The sequence below is a fragment of the Mytilinidion resinicola genome, assembly GCF_010093595.1.
Source record: "Mytilinidion resinicola strain CBS 304.34 unplaced genomic scaffold BDZ99scaffold_16, whole genome shotgun sequence".
NCBI classification, from domain to species: Eukaryota; Fungi; Ascomycota; class Dothideomycetes; order Mytilinidiales; family Mytilinidiaceae; genus Mytilinidion; species Mytilinidion resinicola.
Genome location: NW_022985452.1, coordinates 1071172 through 1091295, shown reverse-complemented (window position 1 = coordinate 1091295; position 20124 = coordinate 1071172). Strand labels below are relative to the sequence as shown.

At 51.4% G+C, this 20124-nt stretch overlaps 8 protein-coding genes across 8 annotated transcripts; 4 read left to right on the top strand and 4 right to left on the bottom strand.

The window, feature by feature from the left end:
- Positions 1–1963: 1963 nt before the first annotated feature.
- BDZ99DRAFT_501352 (uncharacterized protein) lies at positions 1964–4344 on the top strand (the record flags this gene model as incomplete). The annotated part of the gene is made up of 2 exons (XM_033723806.1): positions 1964–4120; positions 4187–4344. Exons 1-2 carry the CDS (start codon positions 2428–2430, stop codon positions 4342–4344), a joined length of 1851 nt encoding a protein of 616 aa, XP_033573507.1. The 5' UTR covers positions 1964–2427.
- A 1040-nt stretch (positions 4345–5384) lies between these two features.
- Positions 5385–8094, bottom strand: BDZ99DRAFT_479777 (uncharacterized protein; the record flags this gene model as incomplete). Its single annotated transcript, XM_033722280.1, has 2 exons — positions 5385–5572; positions 5625–8094. The coding sequence occupies 2 exons, from the start codon at positions 8092–8094 to the stop codon at positions 5385–5387; spliced, it is 2658 nt and encodes an 885-aa protein (XP_033573506.1).
- Positions 8095–8674: 580 nt separating this feature from the next.
- Positions 8675–10277, bottom strand: BDZ99DRAFT_466113 (uncharacterized protein). The gene is made up of 3 exons (XM_033720694.1): positions 9240–10277; positions 8948–9177; positions 8675–8872 (listed from the first exon to the last, which is right to left on the bottom strand). Exons 1-2 carry the CDS (start codon positions 10125–10127, stop codon positions 9076–9078), a joined length of 990 nt encoding a protein of 329 aa, XP_033573505.1. The 5' UTR covers positions 10128–10277; the 3' UTR covers positions 8675–8872; positions 8948–9075.
- A 63-nt stretch (positions 10278–10340) lies between these two features.
- On the bottom strand, positions 10341–12620 carry BDZ99DRAFT_501350 (uncharacterized protein). The gene is made up of 2 exons (XM_033723805.1): positions 12411–12620; positions 10341–12355 (listed from the first exon to the last, which is right to left on the bottom strand). Exons 1-2 carry the CDS (start codon positions 12612–12614, stop codon positions 10538–10540), a joined length of 2022 nt encoding a protein of 673 aa, XP_033573504.1. The 5' UTR covers positions 12615–12620; the 3' UTR covers positions 10341–10537.
- A 197-nt stretch (positions 12621–12817) lies between these two features.
- BDZ99DRAFT_466111 (putative NADH-ubiquinone oxidoreductase 14 kDa subunit) lies at positions 12818–13597 on the top strand. Its single transcript, XM_033720693.1, has 2 exons — positions 12818–12938; positions 13003–13597. Exons 1-2 carry the CDS (start codon positions 12905–12907, stop codon positions 13227–13229), a joined length of 261 nt encoding a protein of 86 aa, XP_033573503.1. The 5' UTR covers positions 12818–12904; the 3' UTR covers positions 13230–13597.
- Positions 13598–13873: 276 nt separating this feature from the next.
- Positions 13874–15536, top strand: BDZ99DRAFT_394760 (UPF0052-domain-containing protein; the record flags this gene model as incomplete). The annotated part of the gene is made up of 4 exons (XM_033715918.1): positions 13874–14093; positions 14150–14167; positions 14239–14527; positions 14630–15536. The coding sequence occupies 4 exons, from the start codon at positions 13874–13876 to the stop codon at positions 15534–15536; spliced, it is 1434 nt and encodes a 477-aa protein (XP_033573502.1).
- A 270-nt stretch (positions 15537–15806) lies between these two features.
- On the top strand, positions 15807–16934 carry BDZ99DRAFT_97066 (uncharacterized protein). Its single transcript, XM_033729079.1, has one exon. The coding sequence runs from the start codon at positions 16078–16080 to the stop codon at positions 16633–16635; it is 558 nt and encodes a 185-aa protein (XP_033573501.1). The 5' UTR covers positions 15807–16077; the 3' UTR covers positions 16636–16934.
- Positions 16935–17233: 299 nt separating this feature from the next.
- Positions 17234–18537, bottom strand: BDZ99DRAFT_394629 (uncharacterized protein; the record flags this gene model as incomplete). The annotated part of the gene is made up of 2 exons (XM_033715908.1): positions 17234–18096; positions 18216–18537. The coding sequence occupies 2 exons, from the start codon at positions 18535–18537 to the stop codon at positions 17234–17236; spliced, it is 1185 nt and encodes a 394-aa protein (XP_033573500.1).
- Between the last annotated feature and the right edge of the window lie 1587 nt (positions 18538–20124).

Genomic DNA, 20124 nt, shown 5'->3' with positions numbered 1-20124 from the left:
GTAGTGTAATAAAGATAGCAGATCATTCTTTTTTCTGCCTCTGTCGTTTTTGTGAAGTAAAAGCCCCAGGAAGTATCGCAAAGTTTGTTGAATAAGCACCAGTTTAGCTCGATATAATAAAAAAGAATTGTGCTAGTGAATCTGTTAGACCAGAGGAGAGATTGTAATACACGTAGCTAGTTAGTCTTGAGATTGAAAAAAATGCCTAAAAAGGCGAAAAAGAACCAACCTCACCGGGATTCGAACTTGCAAAACCTAAACGTCCCTCCACGCCATATAGATATGAAGAGACCGGGAGGCGAAGGACGTGAGTACCTTTTTAACCCAGGCGTTGAGGTGAAATCTTGACTGTTGAACCACTGAGTGATCCACTTCTCCTCGCGACATTTGGGCACATGAAAATAAAAGGTATATGTACCCTTACTTGTGAAACCACACTAACAAACTTTTTCGCGGCCCTCGGCCCGGGATTGTTTCCGCGCTTTCGCACCTACTTCAGGTATGACATCGTTCTGCTCAAGCTACGCATTCGCTCTCACTTTGGGCCTCTTATTACAAGGCCGTTGAAGGTATAAAAATAATGCAAGGCACAAGACACACAACCTCTCTTGCGCTAGTAATGAGCATCTCATCTGGCTTGTTCACCGATCCAGCGACCTCAATTGAATGGAGTGGAGTGGATTTCGCCTCAAATCTACTCCAGCCTACGGAAAATGCTCCGGAGCTCAAGATATCACGTGTCGTCCATATTAGGTATAGCGCCACATAATAAGCAGATTTCACTAAGAGATCTGGTCACGTTTTCCAAATCCACTGGATTTCCTAGGAAAAATATGGAGCTCCAGACCATTTTCGAGTGCCTCCATCTAGTCCACCTCTAAATGGCTCCAGTCCAAATAGATCATTGCACCGATCTGATTTTCGCGACTGCGAAGCGTAAGCCTAATCTGTAGACTGCTAGAGACACATGCTGTCGGAGCCGCATGGGGAACTGAGAAAGGAGGGGCATACCAAGTGAACGCATCTGTGTCCCTGCTAGACGTCCATAAAATACTTTCCTGCCACTCCACTTAGATCTTTGCCACATCCCATCTGTCTCGCTCCAAATCTTCGTCGCTTGCCGCTGAAAATCACTGAATTCCCCGTGGATGCCCCAGGGTACGCAGACATGCGGATTTGCTGCATAGCACCAAGCCATATGTCTGGGCACATGAATATGTCACTGCTCAGGCTTCAGACTTGCTCGCTTGATGCCAGTGTGAAGAGTAGCTCGGCTAGGAGGTTACCGTCCAGTCAAAAGGGAGGCTGATCTCTACTGCCTTAACTTTGACAGCGTATTATATTTGTATTTACAAAGGGCCCCAATATCTTTTATATTTAGGTGCATTCTTAACTTTCTAATAGCACTGTAAGGACTCCGCTAGCTAGTAGGCACTTAGCTGGATAAGAGGTAGTCTAATTCCCACTGTGTAATCCTTCACATCGGTTTCTTTGCTTCTGTACGGTTAATAGCGCTGTAAGAGGTGGCCCCGCTAGCGATAAGCTGGCTAGCTAAAAGGTACTCCAATTCCCACTGTATAGTCCTTCACATTGTTTTCTTTACTTTTGCACGCTTAATCACGCTGTAAGAGGTGGCCCTGCTGGTGGTGAGCTGGCTGGCTAAAAGGTAGTCTAATCTGTACTGCTTTGAACTTAACATTGTATCGTTCGTATGATTTTTCAGATACCTAGATATCTCTCGCATTAGAGAACTCTCTTGCTCGTCCGATAGCACTATAGGGGTAGCCTGGCTAGCACGTATCAGCTTCGTCAAAAGGTAGTCAGGTTCCTACTACGTTGGTCTTTGCATCGTGCTTTAGATCATAAGTTTAAGCACACGAATATATCGGTGCTTAAACTCCACTGTTGCTCACTCGACACCACTGTAAGGATCACCTCAGTTAGTAGGTATCAGCCTCGTCAAAGGGTAATCTGATTTCCACTACGTTGGCCTCTCTATCTAACTTGGAGTTTCAGAACCCTCATTCCCAACCCCTTACCCACACTCAGGGGCGAACCTCCCTGCTGTGCCTGACTGCCTTATTCACCACCAGAAAAAACCCTCGAAACCCCCGTTGCCTGGCGCCCAGCCTCTTCAATAAGCTGCTGCATAGGAACAATAGCGCAACCCCCAAGGTGACGTATATATTTTCGCTCGACCAATCCACTTCCACCTCCACCTCCAAGAAGCTACATCACCACCCTCAATTCCACACCCTCCTAAAAGAGCACACCACCACAACAGTATTCCTCTATTCTTCCATAGTAGGCAGTAAATTCTTGTACTCTTTTGCTCTTCGCCGCCTCCTCTCACCAAACCGGTGTCCGGGCTTCTAGCCACACACGTTCACCGCCGCAAAGTCGCTCAACATCGTCGTCATCTCCCAGATGGCCATGAGGCCGGCTCCAAACTTCATGAAAGGCGGCAAGCCGCTTTCCATGATGCGTCCTGATGGCGAAGAACTCGAGGAGTTGGCGACGAGCGGTCACGGTGCTAAGGGCAAGGCTGGCGGCCGTGGTGCGAAGGGCAAGACTGCGAAAACCAAATCCAAAGCCCACACCACCCACAAGCGCTCGGCCAAGAAGCATCAGCCAACCACCGCCAACAACACCTCTACTTTGACCTTGACTAACAACAAGGTCCTGTCTCCCGACTCCTCCAAGGCCACCACCAACCCCGTCCATCAACCTATCGAAGCTGACTCTGGCGGTGCTTTCACCTCCAACGTCCACGGCACCACTTCCAACAACAACCGCCCATTCACCCTCAACTGCAACGGCAACCTCAACAACAACAAAGACACCATCACCTCCTTCCCTAACTTTTCCTCTCACTCCGCTCTCCACTCCATCCACACCACCACTACTCCTTCCACCTCTTCAACTCCACACGTCGGCTCTCCCACCAACAGCAACCGCTACACCGTCGTTGACCCCAATTTCGACCCCAGTCTCTCCGTCTCCGTCTCCGTCTCCGCCAGCAGCAGCAGCGTAGGTCGTCTCGAAGGCCCGACCATGCAAGGCCTGCGCGATCATCGTAGCGGATGGAACGAGGGCGGCACGGATGCCGACTGGGTGGGTGGCGGCGGCTTTATTCGACGTGGCAAGATGATGGATTCGACGGAGATGGAGATGCAGTATGCGCCAGACCTGCCATCGCGGTATGTGCCGCCCTCGCCGCCTGCGAGCCACGATGGGGCCCAGAGGATGGATGTAGACGAAGAGGATGAGTTCGAGGACCGAGCTGCCCAGCGTGCGTACCACAGCACTCCGCCGCCGAGCGAGCCGGGAAGCGGGATGTCGGAGGGTGCTGAGACGGTTACGGTGCGTAGGCGTATGGGGGAGGCGATTGAACAATCGTGGGCCCCGGTTGGGTCGCCTTGCCCTCCTCCCATCACGCTCACCGGGATTTCTCCTCCGTCCGTGGATGAGGAAGCTGGTGGTCCGGGCCCCAAGCGTCGCATGTCGGGCGTTAGTGCGCATCTCACTGAGTGCTCGAACTACGACATGATCTCTAAAGCTGGCACCTCGAAGTCTAAGAAGTCTAAGCGGTCTAAGCGTGTGTTATCCCCCCCACGTTCGGAATATTCTGTTGACATTGGGACGGCGATGGAGGTGAGCCCTCGCCTCATGGATGCCATGGCCTCCTTGAAGCGCCTAGAGCGCCTGCAGCTGAAGGACATCCTGGCGGACATGGCTCAGGCATTGGCCCCGTTTGTTGGAGGCCAGCTAAATGAGGCGAAGTATGTCAATGGGCTGACTGCCATTCGAATTGAAGCAGGACATGTACTTAACTTTCTGGCGAGCATAATCTGCAATTCGTCTGTTTCTGGAAAGAAAGGCTTGGCTATGGAGTCCCTGTCCGAGGCCCTTGGAGAGATTGTGCTCTTGGTCACTAAACTCTGGGGTGGCCAGCATGAAGATCGCATGGATCTCGAAGACCCCTCGGCGACTGCTAGGAATGTTGTGGCTTATGAAAAGACACCTATGCGCCTGGCCGATCTGAGGACGGCGCTGACGAACCTGCTCGTCTGCATGACTCACGCTGAGTCGAGAGTTCATCGATCTGGTCGTCTGACTGGTTAGCTCCAAGGTATGTCGAAAGTCGAACAGCTTTCGCCAAATCACTTGCTAACACAATAAGCAGTCCAAGCTGCTGACAAGCTCCTCCTCCTCCTCTTCTATTCTAGTGCGAATGGTTCTCGATCAACGGTGCGACGGCTTCTCATACTTCTGGACGTAAAGGAAGCAGCCTCTCAAAATGGTCGACGTGCACCACTTGTCCTATTGCGGTGCGAACGGTAATCGATGAACAGTGCGACGGTTTGACATGGCGGTGGCAAGGTGTTCCAGCTTGGACCTCTTCCATCTACTGGTCAAAAGAGTGATTTGTCTGTTTAATTCCTCTTTCTCAACTCGAGATCGACGGACACAACCCAACTTCTCAAGGTATCCAAAACAATGCGGCGATGGGCTGTCAAAGACTTCTGTGTGGGTAGGCGTGACGGGAAGGCAGTATGGGGTTTGACGGCATACTATACAAACAAGAAAAAATAGTGCCGGACGACTAGACTCGTACGATTTTTTTGCCGGGGATTTCTTATTGTTAGGCGGGAGATAGGTGGTAGAGAAAATCATTTTGGAAGATCCATCCTTCGATGGGCTTAAATTTTGAGGATATGTGACTTGAATGTCAACTTGAAATCTCGGAAAAAACACATTACCGCCTATTACCTTTTTTGATCCAGGTCGATAGGCATTGGCCGCCCAGTAAGTTTACACGCCCTTTGGAAAGTTTAAAAATGCTCCCCTAGTTTTTATCGTCGTTCCGCATGACGATGGAGGTTGCCCTCATATCTCGCTGTCCGCGTAACGCCTCTGACAGCCCCGACCTTGCCTCCAAGAGCCCTTAGCAACTTGGGCAATCTTCTGTTAAGAGTAGGTCCCTGGCTTGATTCCGGTACCAGCTGATAACAGGTAAATTTTCAGTCAAACTATTATTGATGCGGCAAGGTGTTGGCAACCAGTAAATCACTCCATCCTCCACCTCGTCCTTGACTCAACTCGCACGTCCAATTTGGAGCTCGCAAAAAAGGCACATTATCTATTTCGAAGCCTTCGTGCCCTAGGACAGCTTTAGTGCGATATCAGCACTGTTGAGCTTACTCTAACCTCTCGCAGTCTACGCATCGTTAGCATTGAGATCGCTCTTACAAGATTTCGACCCCGCAAAATAATCTCCAGGGAACATACCTTGCTGAGTAGCTCATTTCTAGCTTAGAAAGTAATATTCAACACCTGCTGGATATATATATTCCATCATGATACGACCATGTGATGCTCTCTCAGCCCGCACACGGAGGAATCGTTGTTTGAAGGGACCAGCCATCGGCATCCGTGTCACTCTCGCCAAAATGGAGAAACGGCACAAGCGATGGTGACTGGTGATCCGGTTTGCTAGGCTGAACGAGTTTCGACATTTCTTGTATAGCATTCGCTCGGACTTGCAACGCCTCGATGAGATGAGCAGCAGCTACATATGGGTCAGTATGTCTTGAACACGTATGGAATTCCACCGTACTTACGAGGCCAGAAGCTGACGCGTTTCAGGAGCTGGACATGCGCGGTGATGAGACCGATGGCCAGTTGTAAGATCGCCATCTCGTCGAAAAGCTCCATTGAAAAATCGCTTATCGTATCATCTTCAAACGGCAGTGATGTTTGGTTGCGATGGCTGATGAGCTGTTTGATTGCCTTGAGTAGAACCTTGTCCTCGATCTGTTCCCTCCGAGGATTGGTGACGTCCACATCTTGATGATACTTCGTGGAATAAGCAAGCAGCCAGCTTGATACGACCTGCGTGCAATAGAACATTGCCACCACGGATTGAATTGGAGCATCATAACATGCGTCTTCGGAAGAAAACCATGGACCTATGCGGAACGCTAGTTCGAGAGCTTTCACGGCGTATGCGGCAGCTCCGCGAAGCCCATAGCATCGCTTCTTATGGTGTACTTGTTCATAACGCGGCGAATCGGCTTCAGAATCGAAGGATACGTCATCACTATCGTCGATGACCATAGGAAGGCTCGAATACGCCATGGAGGTCTTTTGGTAGTCTCTCGAGAAGAGCGCGTCCTTTGCTTGTGCGATGTCAACATGCAAAAGCAGTTCGGCGTGATCAAGCAGTGGAACGCAGGTCGCTAGAATTCGGTATCGTGCATCTTCGTGGGAATAGTGCTTTGGGTAAGACTGCCACATCTCCTGCCACTGCCTTAAGGAGTTGGAGAGGCTGCTCTTGTTGAGCAAGGCAACTTTATCACGTACTAGTCCTCCAGCCGTGAGGCCGAACGTGAAGGTCCGGCCATGGGCGTGCTCCCAAACCATGACATTCAATGCTCCTATCAGGACCAAGCATCCGTATTGGCTAGGCAATCTACGATTTGTAGAGATATCGGTAACGGCTTGAGTGGCTGCAAAGTGTGGTTCGTCCGATTCAAGCTCTTGATGCTCACCCGTAGTTGAAGTAGGAAAGTCCGCCACTGTCTTAAAAGATGGCGCTGGATTAGCAAAGAGCAGGGCTAGCTCATCCTTGAATCGTGGAGCATCTGGCGTGCGTCGTCTCAACTCGCGCCAGGAAGCTGCGGTTCTAGCCTCCCAGAGATCTTCATCAACTGGCAAGGTCCATTCAATTCCTTTCGAATGCAAGTATGGCTGAATGTTGAGGTAGTTCACCGCTGAACTTTGGCACACAAGCACAGCAAAATATGTGCGCTTCCTTTCCTCTTCTGCTGCCCATAGGAACCAATCATCATCGGGGCCTGGCTTCATAGGGCCGTAATTGAATTCTGACATAGGCTTTGATAGTTGAGCGTCTTGAACAAGACTTCCAAGGCAGCTCATATGCCCTAGCATGCTCTCTTCGATTTGTTTGCTTCCGGAGCAGAGTCCATAAGCAATGTAGAAAGTCAGGGCTTGAATAAGATCCAAAGGCGGTGGCTCATCGGACTTGTTTAGCCGGATTTCTTTGAGGTATTCTCGAATTGCGGGCCCGGACTCTCGAAATAGCCTTTCGGCAAGGGCATGCCGATGATCGCAAATTGCACCTAGAGTGAGAAGACTTATCATCAGGCAACGGTTGACGCGACGGCGGGCGGGGACGACAGATCCATTGGGGAGGCAGCACCCATCACACTTCGAGTGCCCGTGTTTGATCCAAGGACTCAAGTCGATAGTGGGAAGATGTAGCATTGGCAGACCTGGCGCGATGTGGGAGGTGTAATTTGTCAGTATGCGCCCAGTATCAATCTGTTGGAGGGCAAAGTCGATTCCGCCTCCGATGGAGCGAGGTACCGTGATTTGAGGAGGAGGCATGAGACCTCGAGATCTGTTACTTTGCATGAAGCTGGGTGGAGGCGGAGTCAGCCCGGTGACCCTTTCAAAAACCCTGCTGGACGCACGCTGTAACTGAGGCTCCGTAGGTGGGCACTCGAGGATAGCTTCGGTACGTTGTGAAGCCGCCGATGCTTGCGGGGACACTGGGAAGTCAAAATATTCACAAAGCACCGACCAGATGCTCGTGTCCAAATCCGGAGGCCCAGGGGAGACCTGACTGAGCATTTCCAGCTGATCTAGATTATCTAGCATAACATATCGTCTTGCAACCTGATCCAATTGGTCCTTAATGCTCGCCGGATCGACCGGGACAGGCTCATCAGCAGCAAAAGCTAGAGTCGGAAGAGCGTCAGCTGCGTCTGATATCCGCCGCTTCTTCGAAGGTCGCGCGGCCTGCGCCTTCAATCGATCTCCACGGTTGAGGGCATCCCTCTCGTCGCTGGCTAATGCACCGTGAACATGGATGCAATGGCGCTGGAGGATGTCTCGGCGGCCAAACGAGGCGGCACAGAGATGACACAAGAAAGGTCTCTCCTTGGTGTGCGCTCGCTCATGACGTTGACGATGGTCGCGTCTTGAAAATGTTTTCTCACACCAACGACAGTGGTAGACCGGCTTCACGTTAATAGCCTGGACTTGTGGAGAGCTGTTTGTTGTCATGTCCAAGATTGGCGGATGGATACGAAGTGAGTTTCAGGAGGATGGCTCATGTGGCGATTGTCATGATGCACCAGATGCCATTCAGAGGGCCCTGTAGAGGGTGCGTAATTCCGGAGTTCTGGGCCTGGCGCTAGCGTGACACGAGCAAGACCCCATGGGGCGTCTGATGTGCGGGGGAGATGCTTGGTTCTATTCAGCCGTCACTGGTCCGGGCCTAGCTGGTGGCGACGAGGGTGTCAATAGAGTTGTGGTGGATCAGTAGTTCTTTGTCGGCGATGAATTGTGATGAAGTAGATCTTGAAGATATGATGCTAGAGCGCAGAAGAAAAGTAAGGACCGTGCCAACAATGTAATGTTAGGTATAGGCACAATTGTAGAAAAGGAGTTGCAGGGCGACGGTCAGCGAAGTCAACAACTCGCAACGTTGGACGAGGGTGTCGAATGCGGTTAAAGCCTTGGCAAAGTGGGCGGTTTGCATGGAGCCGAGGGGCGATGAGATGGTCAGCAAATCACGGGAGGAGCTGGACGATGCTCACTTCAAAAATCTCGTCCTTCAAGCAATCGAAGACCACCGCCTTCAGGCTTGCCATCATCGGCTTAGGACCTAAAACAGAGTACACCACTAGGGGGCTGTATGGTTGTTCACAGTGCTTCCTCTTGATATTAGTCTTGGAATGTATACGAAATTTAGGTGGTATATACTACGTATTGTTCCACTATGTATGACGCTAAAATGAAGACAATATGAAATCTAGAGGGACGAATCAAACGCTTCGTGGTAAGTCGTTAGCATCGTTAAGAACGATGAGGTTTTGGTCTTGTGCGATAGCCTCAAGCTTAATAGACGTCCTAGGTGGTAGTAGAGGAGAAGGAGGTGGTGGTAGAGGCTTTACAGAATCTTCATAGCTTGGAGGCTCATCGTCATGGCCGAAGTCTACGTACTCCTCTTCGTCTTCTGCGGCATCCAACAGGCCATCTTCTTCAGCCAACAACTGAATACGCTGGAGCCTGATCCGCCGCATATATCGAGTCATTCCATATACCACGTATGTGACCACGACCATTTCGAGAACACCTACGAAGGTAAATATCCATATTGGCCACGTGTCTCTGAAGAACTCGCTGATCGCGTCCCATCTGGTCAGGATTTGATGTCGCTGAGATCCAATGCGTCCATACTGGTCAAATTTGTGTCTCCAGATGTACCTGTACCACGGTTCACCCTCAGCGTACAATCCATGATCCTCGCACCGCCATGAGCGCGCTGAACAATCATCAATCCTCGAGACGTCGTTGGGCAGCACACCTGCGTACGCGTACGACCTTCGAGATTCTTTGATCGCAACCTCAGTGATCAGATAAGAGCGATCGGAAGCGTCGGAAGATCCGTGTTTCTGGTCCGCGAGAGTGACGTGAACGACCTTTTGGAGCCTGTCATCCAAGACATCGTCCTGCTTGTATGATCCGAGCCCCATGAGGCGGAACCTGAGAGTTGGCACGTGGTTTTGGTATGGGCCCGAGGATGGATCCGCCCAGACCAGGCGATCGTAGTCGATAGTGAGGCGTTGGTATGCGATTGTCATGCCGTAATATGCCCAGCTGAGTACATGGTTGTGTTTAAGTAAACTGAACTCGTTCCTACTAATGTCCGCCGGTACTTGATATGCCGCCAAACTCGGGGGAAGCATGGTATCCATTAGGGGAAGTATGGCCTGGCTGTTGAGGTAAAGGGTCTTGTTGTCAGAGGACAAAGTGAAATTAAGGAGGATGGCGCTTGGCTGGTCGTATACTGCGTAGTACCAGTCCGCAGCCCTTGTGTGTTCCTGCGCCACTGTCGTCGTCTTGTTGAGAAGCCATCGAGGGTAGCCTGGCGTGTCGAGCTTCACTACGAAGCGGCGGTACGGTTCGATCCATGTGATGTCGTCAAGCGGTTGTTGACTTTCGGAGAAGCGTTTCTCGATTTGGAAGGGGTCTGAGGCGGTGGTGGAGGAAAGGATACTGAATGCGAGCAGAATTAGTTGAAAGGAAAGCATGATGAAATTTGACCCTAGCCTGGGTCAAGCTTCTGGTGTTTGTTCGTTTGAGGGGGATTTGAGGAAAGGATCGCGAACTCCTTTCAGTGGCGTACCTGCCAAGAGATGTATAAATGGACAAGACTAAAGTAGCGCCATAAATGTAATCGCATTGAGAAACATGGGCATATGTCATACTCGTAGTTGTCGTCATGTCTGGGCAGTTAAGAGCATGGGAGGCAAACAGAAAGGGGTATCGCATTGTTACTCAAAGCCAACTATCGTAATATACAAAGTTGAGCAAATTACCAATGACCAAGCGGCAAAAGTGCCCTAGAATTACACTTGCCCTCGAGCGAGACGATTAACTCCATTGCTGACATTGCTGATGGTCCTTAAGAATTGCCACTTGTGTATTTGAAATCCAAGACTTAACGTCTGGAGCCTCTACTCCTACTTCTCGTACGGCTGCGTTCGCGCCTCCGTCGGTCTCGATCTCGACTTCGATCTCGGTCACGATCTCTATCCCTCTCATCAGGCGCTGCGCGACTCCTTCCCGGCATATAGCGATCAATGTCCGTGTGCCGGCGTCTTTCCTCATCATCGTCTCGGTCGCGGGCGTCTCTGCCATAAGATCCCCTAGAGCGATAATCTCGATCACGGTCCCGATCACGATAGTCGTCCCTGGCATATGATGTTTTGGCTCGTGCAGAGGTGCTTGGGACGTATCTATCAATGTCTTTAGGACTTCGTGATCGGGAGCGATGGCGGCGGGACCGAGGAGAATTTTCTCTATAGCCGCGCCTAGGCGGGGTCTTCGATCGATCGCGGGTCCGGGACGGACTCGGAGAGCGGTATCGAGAGCTCTTGTAGGTGGCGCTTGCTTTGGATTCGCTGCGGCTGTGTCGCGACTCGTCACGATGCGATCGCTTGTATTCACGGGCATCGCGCTCACGTTCAATGCGTTGTTTGTCTTTCAGGGCCTGGCGATCGTCTTCATCGTAGTAGCGCGAGGATCTCTTGTAGTCATCATCGCGAGACCGGTACTTGTCTTCATACCGGCTGGCTCGTCGATCATAGTCATACCGACTCGAGCGTTCTCGTTCTCGTGAAGGCGATGACCGCCTCCGGCGACTTGATCTCCTGTCAGCACTGCGTGAACGTGACCTTCCACGATCAACATCATCCTTTTCATCCTTCTCGTCCTTGATGTCCTTCTCCAGCTTATCGACGTCCATAGCATCAGCCTCAGCGACACCCTCCTCAATCTTCGCAACTGGTGTAGTAGGCGTAGCCATTTTTATCTCAAGCTTGGTAGGAGAAGACCTGCTGAGAGGTTTGGTGTCCAATTTGGCAAGTCGGGCGGCAACTGGATCGCGCGGGACAATTGACTTTGGAGCCATAGGTCTTCGAATGGGCGGTTCCAAAGATTCAGACCTCTCCAAAGCTGGTCGCTCACGCGCCCTCTTGACCTCCTCTCCCTCCTTCAAAAGAGCTTGAAGTGCAATATCATCGTCCACATTGATGTCTTCTGGTTTCAGTGGTTCATCTTCATCGACCGTGGGTTTCCGATAGTCTCTGTCTCGATCAAACGAAGGCTCTCTTCGTCGTCGCTCGCGCTCTTTTCGATCTCTCCTTTCTTTCTGATATTCGTACTCTCTCCGCTCGCGTTCCTCACGTTCACGCCGCGCCTCCTTTCGTCGTCGCTCTTCTCGCTCCTCTCGCTCGAGCTCTTCCCTCTCCCGTCGTTCCCGCTCACGCTCTCGTTCCTTTTCGCGTTCTTTCTCCCTCTCCTTCTCTCGATCGCGGCGCTCTTTCTCGCGAGCTTCTCTCTCCTCTTCCCGCCGCCTTGCCTTCTCAGCTTCCAACTCCTTTCTCTCTCGGTCAAGTTTTCTCTTCTCCTCGAGCTCTCTCTCCCTAATTTCCGCCCTTGCTTCCCGCCGTAGCTCAGCATCTCTAGCATAATCATCATCTGTCTTGCTGCCGACGCGCTCCTCTGCTGCCGCTTGCTCGGCACCAACCTCTTTGACCCTAACCTCGCGCATCTTTTGGATACCTTGCGACGCGATCAGTTGATCCATCAGGTTGTCAATGCTGGCGAAAACATCTTTGTAGATGTCGCTTCGTTCGGCGGCGCCTTCCACCAAGGGGGCGGCAATCCGGCGTTCTTTCGATAGTAATGAGGGGTTGCGATCGGTTTCGCGGTCGACTAGTTGCTCGAGGGAAGAGAGGAGATTGGCTTTGGCCTCCTGTAAGATAGTTTGTCAGATAGATCGCGTAGTTGCAAGAACGGTGTAGACATACCCCCGAGTCGAACTGAGCGTATATCAGCTTGCGAAGTGCGTCGAACTCGCCCTTCTTCTTGAATGTGTGCAACAGCGTGTCGATGACGGACCGCTTGTTGGCTTCAATGGGCAAGTCTGAGAGCCGGAGCTTCTTGCGCAGAGGTAGGCCATCCTGCATGACTACGTCGTCGTCGAGCGACCGCTTGCGATGCGCGGCAGCCATGGTGAAAAGAGTGGCGGTCGCGCAATGAGAAGTGGAGGTCGATGGAGAAAGTGAGCTGTAACATTCGCGGAGGGAAACCGAGGAGAAGCAAGGGCGTCTCTTAGCGCGGCTTGGCAAATATTCAAGGACGGCATAGCTGCGAGCCTCCGCTCCTCACCGCCAGGACGACGCGACGTGAACCCACTCAACCCACTTTAGCCGCCCTCAGAAATACCCGGGAGTGCCTCAATTGCAGCTTCCGGCCACATCCACACCCACCGAATCTCGAAATCTCGAAGTCTCGCGTCACAATGGTTCACAAAATCCTCTTCTGGAGCGGCTTCGGTAAGCATCACCCCATCGTAGACACTGCACACTACGGCCTCGAACTGATGGATTCACTACGCAGGCGTCGCTGTACGTCTATGGCAGCTCGGGATTGAGATGCGGCCTATGTTCAACAAGGAATCGCTCTGGGTTTACCCCATCTATGCCACCGTCGGAGGAAGCTTCGGCTACTGGTTGACCGGCGTGGAGGGGCGACAATTCAAAGTGCTGGCGGACCGACGGGACAGGCTGCTCGAGAAGCGGAGGCGGAGCAAAGAACAGGAAGGGCTTGAGGATGCAGCGGCATAGATCAGACGAACGTGGAGCCAAGGCATGGCAATCTTTAAGGGAATCAAACAGATCTCGATGGAAGACGCTCTACATGGGGCTTGACTGCAAAATCTGCTTCCATTCGCAAGCTTGATATGCGCGGATGTAGAGGAGGGGCGGAGATGAAGTACTTCTTACGACTCCTTCTGGGCCGGGGACTCAAAATGTATAAACTCCTCAACCATGAGATTGCCATTTGTAGAGCTTGTGAACTCGTGATGAACTCGGAGAGCTCTCCCGGCTATCCCTTCTCAAACCGACGAGAGCTCTCGTTCACACGTGCACTATTTCTAAACTGTTATAGACATTGCACCAACTTTCGTCGAGCAGACTGAAAGAGTCCCCGGATTGAAAATATCATCTAGATTCAGCTCTGTAGACGAAACGGTCGTATAAATCTTGGAAGCGTCGTCACTTCAAGCTGCCGGATGCTCCTCCCGAAGCGGGCTAACCTGAAGCTAGCTCTCACTGCCTCCCTCTGACTCCCCACACACGACCACATTGGCATTATTAACTATATCGACCATCACCTCATCGCAAGATGCTACCGTGTCCTCAAACATGATCAAATAATAGGGGCCCTCTGAGGCGCTCTCAGCCAAGCGTCCCTTCTATAATTCGTCATGCTACTCAATCCTTCCTTGACCCCCCAAAGCACAATGAATCCGAATGGCAGCAGAGTCAAAGGCATCGTCGTATTCTCCGGCGGGAGCGCTGCCAACAATCTAGTCGACGTATTCAAGACAGTTCAAGGGAACAAGAAATGCACGTTGAGCTATGTCATTCCAATCTCTGACAATGGTGGAAGTTCATCAGAGTTGATACGCGTATTTGGCGGTCCAGGTTCGTCCAAGAGCGGGCAAACATATACAAACATATATTCTAACCAAGATGAAAAGGCATTGGCGATGTTAGAAGTGAGTTGCTCACCCACACTTCATAGGTTGTTTTCCGATACATCTTTTCACTCACCACCATCTCGATTCAGGCCGTCTTGTGCGAATGATTCCTGACGATCCCGATCATGACGACAGCGAAAAGGCTGCTATTAAAGCTTTCTTCAATCATCGACTGCCAAAAGACAGGATCGAAGCCAAACAGGAGTGGTTGAAGATCGTCGAGGCAGACCATCCATTATGGGCAAATATCTCTTCTGCGAAGAAAGAGCTCATCCGCTCGTTTCTCAATACTATCAACCTCGAAATTGTCAAACGACTTCGTCCCTCTTCTACCTTTGATTTCTCTTCTGCCAGCATTGGCAATCTCTTCCTGACTGGGTAAGTGTCTTCTATACTTGACTTCACGCTGTTGTTCTAGGTGCCTTTTGCATTTCTTATCGCGCATTCAATACTACGTACTTGCTAATATATTCAATATAGGGCACGCCTCTTCACTGGAAGCTTCGAAAGTGCCATCTACCTTCTCAGTAGCATCTGCTCCGTTCCCTCATCCGTGTCCGTCCTTCCAGCTATAAATACCAACTTCACCCACCATATTACCGTAGGTTTGGCCAATGGCACCAAAATCACAGGTCAAAATTCTATCTCCCATCCTTCGGCGCCGACTGCCCTGCAAAACCAAGGTACCCCACCCAGCGAGCACGAGGAAACCGAGGAACACGATCGCATTGAAGATGCTAACCTGCCCGGGTCCCTTCCGACTCTACGTAAACAGTACATCACGTTCTCCAAATCCGATGAAGACGATCTCCCTGCCCGCATTGAGCGCCTTTGGTACATCAACCCCTATGGCCAGGAGATCCGATTGGCGGCAAACTCCAAAGTACTGGATGCGCTTCGGGAATGCCAGTGCATCATCTACAGCATTGGCTCACTCTGGACTTCAATCATTCCCTCAATTGTTTTGAAAGGCGTCGGCGAACTCATTGCTTCTCCAGTCATTCGCCACAAGATCCTCATTCTGAACAGCACCCTCGATCGCGAGACAGGGCCCTCCACTGAACCTTACAGCGCCACCGACTTCATCGCCGCGATTTCCAGAGCTGGGTATGAGAGCCGCGGCATTGTGGGTCCGATACCTCAGTACGACTACAGATCCTACGTGACGCACGTGATCCACCTTCAAGGACCAGGCACGCCGGCTGTGTATAAGGAAGAGCTGGCGGCGCTGGGAATCGAGTCCATCAGGGTGTACGGTAGGCGAGTGGAGGGCGAGAGCTTTCAGAGGTACGATGAGAAGGCGTTGGTGCAAGCGCTAGAAGTCACTATGGGGCGGCGGGATCCACGCGCGGCTGCTCAGAGTCGGAGGAATACGCTGGACAATTAGTAGACTGTGCTTACGCTTCTGACATTCGTCTTCCCAGCCCTTACAGAGACTTCACCTTCGGTATGAAGAAGAGCCGATCGCACTCTCCATTGTAATAAAGTCCCTATCCTCGTAAAGACTGTGTCGTCTCGGAGTCTGATGAAAGAATAGACGTGGTTTGTCGAAGTCGGGTCGATTTCTTTGTTGTCTTCCTGGTTAGCTAAAAATCTTCGTGAACCTTTCGCAAGCATGTCAAAGAATATCCCACTTCTCATATCCCGTTAAATCTAGCAAGTGTATCTCAGTAGAGCTATATTTGAAAGCCATCCTCAGACGTCACGATTGAGACGGTGAAGTAACTGTGCTGGTTGGCCTATCTCCTCGTGCGCCCGTCTCCTAGCATTTTCCAGTACGTATCACGCCCTCCATATCGACAGCAGAACCCATACTAATAAGGCCCCAGAAATCTCTATTCCCGTCAGACCCGAGACCTTCTCCCGCCATACTCTCTCCCTCCCAGCTCACCCCCAAAAACCCCATCTTCCCAGAGTCCTGCATACGAATGGTGCAACCAGCAACCCTCCACCCCCTCCCCACCCCAATCACCTTCCTCAAAACCGTCCTCAGCACTCTCACCCACACCCAACTAACCGCACTGGGAAACGCCCTCACAGCCCTCCTCACCATAACCCGCAGCTTCCTCGCTACAGAACGCACCGCCCACCTCCCCTTCTCCCTCCTCCTCAACCTCCCCGACGACGCCGAAATCAACCGCTTCATCCTCTACTGCGACGACCTCTCTCGCGTCATCGACGCCATCTCCAACGCGGCAGCGCGAGTAGGGAGCGTAGAGACAAGGGCGGTGCGGCCACTTGTCGATACGATCAGGTTGATATTGCTGGTGTTGGATCGGTTTTGGGTGCTTTTTGAGGAGGAGAGGTGGAGGGGGCGGGGGAAGCGGATTGCGAGTCTGCAGAGGTTGGAGGGTGTGTTGGGGCGGTTGGGGGGATTGGCTGGGAGCGCATTGGTGGGGGCGGCAGATGGGAAGACGGAGACGGAGACTGAGAACGGGGGAAGTGAGGATGCGGATGAGGGAGATTTGGGAGGGCTGTGTCCGTGATTTTGGGGAATGAGGAGAGGGCGTTGGTTTGGGGATATGAGGAGGAGAAGGCGGTTGGCTATGTACAGCTGTTTGGGGTGCCCCGGCGTACTATTAAGATTGAGCCTGGAATGTTTTCGAGTTCGCGATTTGGATTTGCGGGTTACGGGTCGGGATAGCGAGTGCCCGCCGCTGTCGGAGATTTTTTGGCATATTACAGACAATTGGAGTGAGATGTCATGTCTGTCAATGCAATATTAGATAGCCTGTCGAAGCTCGTGGTGGATCGATTGCTAAATATCAGGCCAGTAATGAGAATTGAAAAATTGGTCTAGACTATGTCTGCTGGACATCACATCCTGCTAGAATTTTTAGTGGTGTGCTGGAGTACCTCAGACAGTGGCGCACGTGTGTGAACATGCCCATATCATGGTAGGGTAAGTCTGGAGCGAATTCGGCGATAGCACATATGATATAGTAAACACTCACCTATCTTCAAGAACTTGAAGACATATTTTGAGTATGTTCTGTGGTTCTTCACGGTATTTAGGCCGTGGTCAAATCAATCCGACAAACCCACAGATTCGCACCGTGCCGTCGTAACTTACACTCAAGGCCCTCATTTGGACGCCTCTGCCTCTAGTCGCTTCTTAGCATCCCACTGCTTGTCCTTGCTGATCTTTTCCAGGATCTTGTCGGCACCCTTCGCGACCAATATCTTCGCGATGTCTTGACCAAACGTCTCCGCTTCTGCCACTGATGCCACCTTTCGTAGCATTTCCGTCTCCACGAAGTCCTTGCCGTCAACGCTGACCACTATAGCTCGAAGAAGCAGTTCTTCGTCGTCACCGACCTCATCATCGTCTTGTTCTTCTTCAAGGGCCTTCCCGTCCTGCCCATACTCTCGCGCAGGCTCTATGCCTGTTGCTACGCCTTTCTTTGGGCTCTTCCACTCAGTTTCCACACCAATTGGAACACTACATCCGCCCTCCAAGGCCCTCAGCAAGGCGCGTTGGGCCAGAGACGCCCTCGCGTTCCTTTCCGAGCCAACTTTGGCCAGAAGCTCCTTCATAGCGGTATCATTCGACCGCACCTCAATCGCCAGCGTACCTTGGCCAACAGCGTGTAGCATCCCTCCACTGTCTTTGCTCAAGTACTGCGTGATCCTGGCTTGTAACCCTAGTCGAATTAGTCCGGCTGCTGCAAGTATGATGCCCCCGAATTGTGAGTCTTCGGAATCGAGTTTCGCAAGCCGTGTTGGGACGTTGCCACGGAGGTCGGCGAACTTGAGACCCGGGTATAGACGCCGCAGTTGCGCTGCACGTCGAACGGAAGATGTACCGATGACGGAGTCTTCAGGGAGGGAAGCAAGATCTTTGCAGGTAGAGGCGAGCTTGGGGCTTACGCAGAGGACGTCGCGGGGGTCTTCTCGAGGGCATATGCAACCAAGGGTGAGGGTCGGAGGGAGTTGGGTAGGCATGTCTGCGATTTGAATTAGCTTCAGCGTCTCCAGAAACCAATTGATGCAACAAAGCGAAATATGTACGCATAGAGATATGCAACATGCATGCTTTTGTTAGACACGCAGTGGAGGCACATACCTTTCAAGCAATGAACAATCATGTCCAGGTCGCCTTGCTCCAGCATCGCCTCCAGCTCTCCGGTCCACAAACTCTTCGCATTCTCACCTTGTGATAGCTGCTGGAGTGGAGTGACCTTGTCTTTATCCCCTTGTGCTAAGACCGCATGTATGGCGTATGTTCGGTCGGGAAAGGCATCTTTCAGTTGCTTCTCCACGGCGCGGGCCTGGATTTGGGCGAGGGCAGAGCGGCGCGTGCCAATCTTTATCGTCGGGAGGTTCGTGGCGACGGAAGAGGGGGGCGACACGGAGATGGTCTCCAACAATGCTGTGTTCTGCGCCATGGTGGTTGTTTTGGTGTGGAGGGAACTTTGCTTAACGTCGGCGGAGTTGACGGAAGGTTCCGGCTGGCCTCAAGTCATTCACCCCCACCTCACATGCTCATCTATCTCACTCCAATTTCATGTGAAGGGCCCATGGCATGTTCAACGTGTCGCTGAACCAAGACGCTGCGTCCCTGTAATCGCTAGCGGGCCGAATTGGAGGCTGGAGACTTTGACATTATGAGGTACATTCACTTGAAAGGCCCAAGGGCGCCATGAGACATTGTCAACGTACGCAAAAGACGGCGCCTCAGCGTCCAAATTGGAGTGTCTGTGAATCAACACTCATATATCGCGAGATTTTCCAGTCTCCCGATTTATATGGTTAAATCATTGACATCATAAGGTACGTCTACTTGAATGACCCAGGGGCGCTTTTGTGCATTATTTGGCCCCGCAAACAACAATGCCCCGACATATAATCTAGAGTGTCTCAAAAACAATCACATCATATTGTGTGATTTTCCTGCTTTCTAATATACAGGGTGGAGACTCTGACATTATACGCTGGTTTCCTTGGAAAGCCCAGGAGCGCTCTAATAGATTCATCGCCTACGCAAAAGACAGTGTCCCGGCATCTAATATGGACAGTGTTCACACCTATAACACTACATCTTTCGATTCTCTAGCTTCCCAATTTACAGGGTTAACCTTAACATCATAGGGTAAATTCACTTAATTAATCTAGGGGCGCCATGATGCATTATGCACACACAAACGGTGCGTTGGAACTTACTTGTCTGAACACCATCACATGGTTTTATTCCCAGACCCCTATTTTAAAGTCTCCAAGACTTGACGTTGCCGGATGCATTAATTGGTAGTCTTTAGGCGTGCCACTAATAGGTCACAGATCCCGCAAAGGACAAGAAGCACGCCTTCAATTTAGGTTGCCACGATTCCTCGCATCCTCCAACCTATCGGAGCTCCCTTAAGGTTCCTCAAAATCCTTGTTTCATATTCCCCTGAACTAGAGCCTGGAAAATCGAGCATCACCGTAAATTCACTTCGATGGTCCAGGGTGGTCACGGTATCATATGAGGACACCGCAGATAAGAAGAGCCACGTTCTCAAATGCGACGTCACGCAAAACAATACTGCCGTGTTCCATGGGCTAATTGCATAAAACAGCCCGTTCCTTGTACCTGTATGCGTGTGTACTCGTTCCTCTTCGATTTTGTTGTTCAACCATTCTGTTCTTTGCCTTACGCCTGAGCGCACTCGTTCGCCACTGTTAGACGTACTTCAACGCAATTATTCAACACCCCGAAGCAATGTGAAATCTTACAGAGCTTGAATCGGAGCAGGTCTGAACACTGCTTGTCAACTACATCGCGGCTGTTCGAAGTGCTTCAGGACATTATCAGGGACGCAAAATACGGCGCCGAACCGTCGTTACCAATACTACGTTATAGTAGTATACCCAAGGTTATATTTCAATCATCGGGTATTCGCAGAGTTGTAAACGCTGTCAAGGTATCACAGAGCCAATCCGGGCACGTCTGACATGTAGAGGCGGGCCAGCGAGAATGAAGAAGAAGCACATCA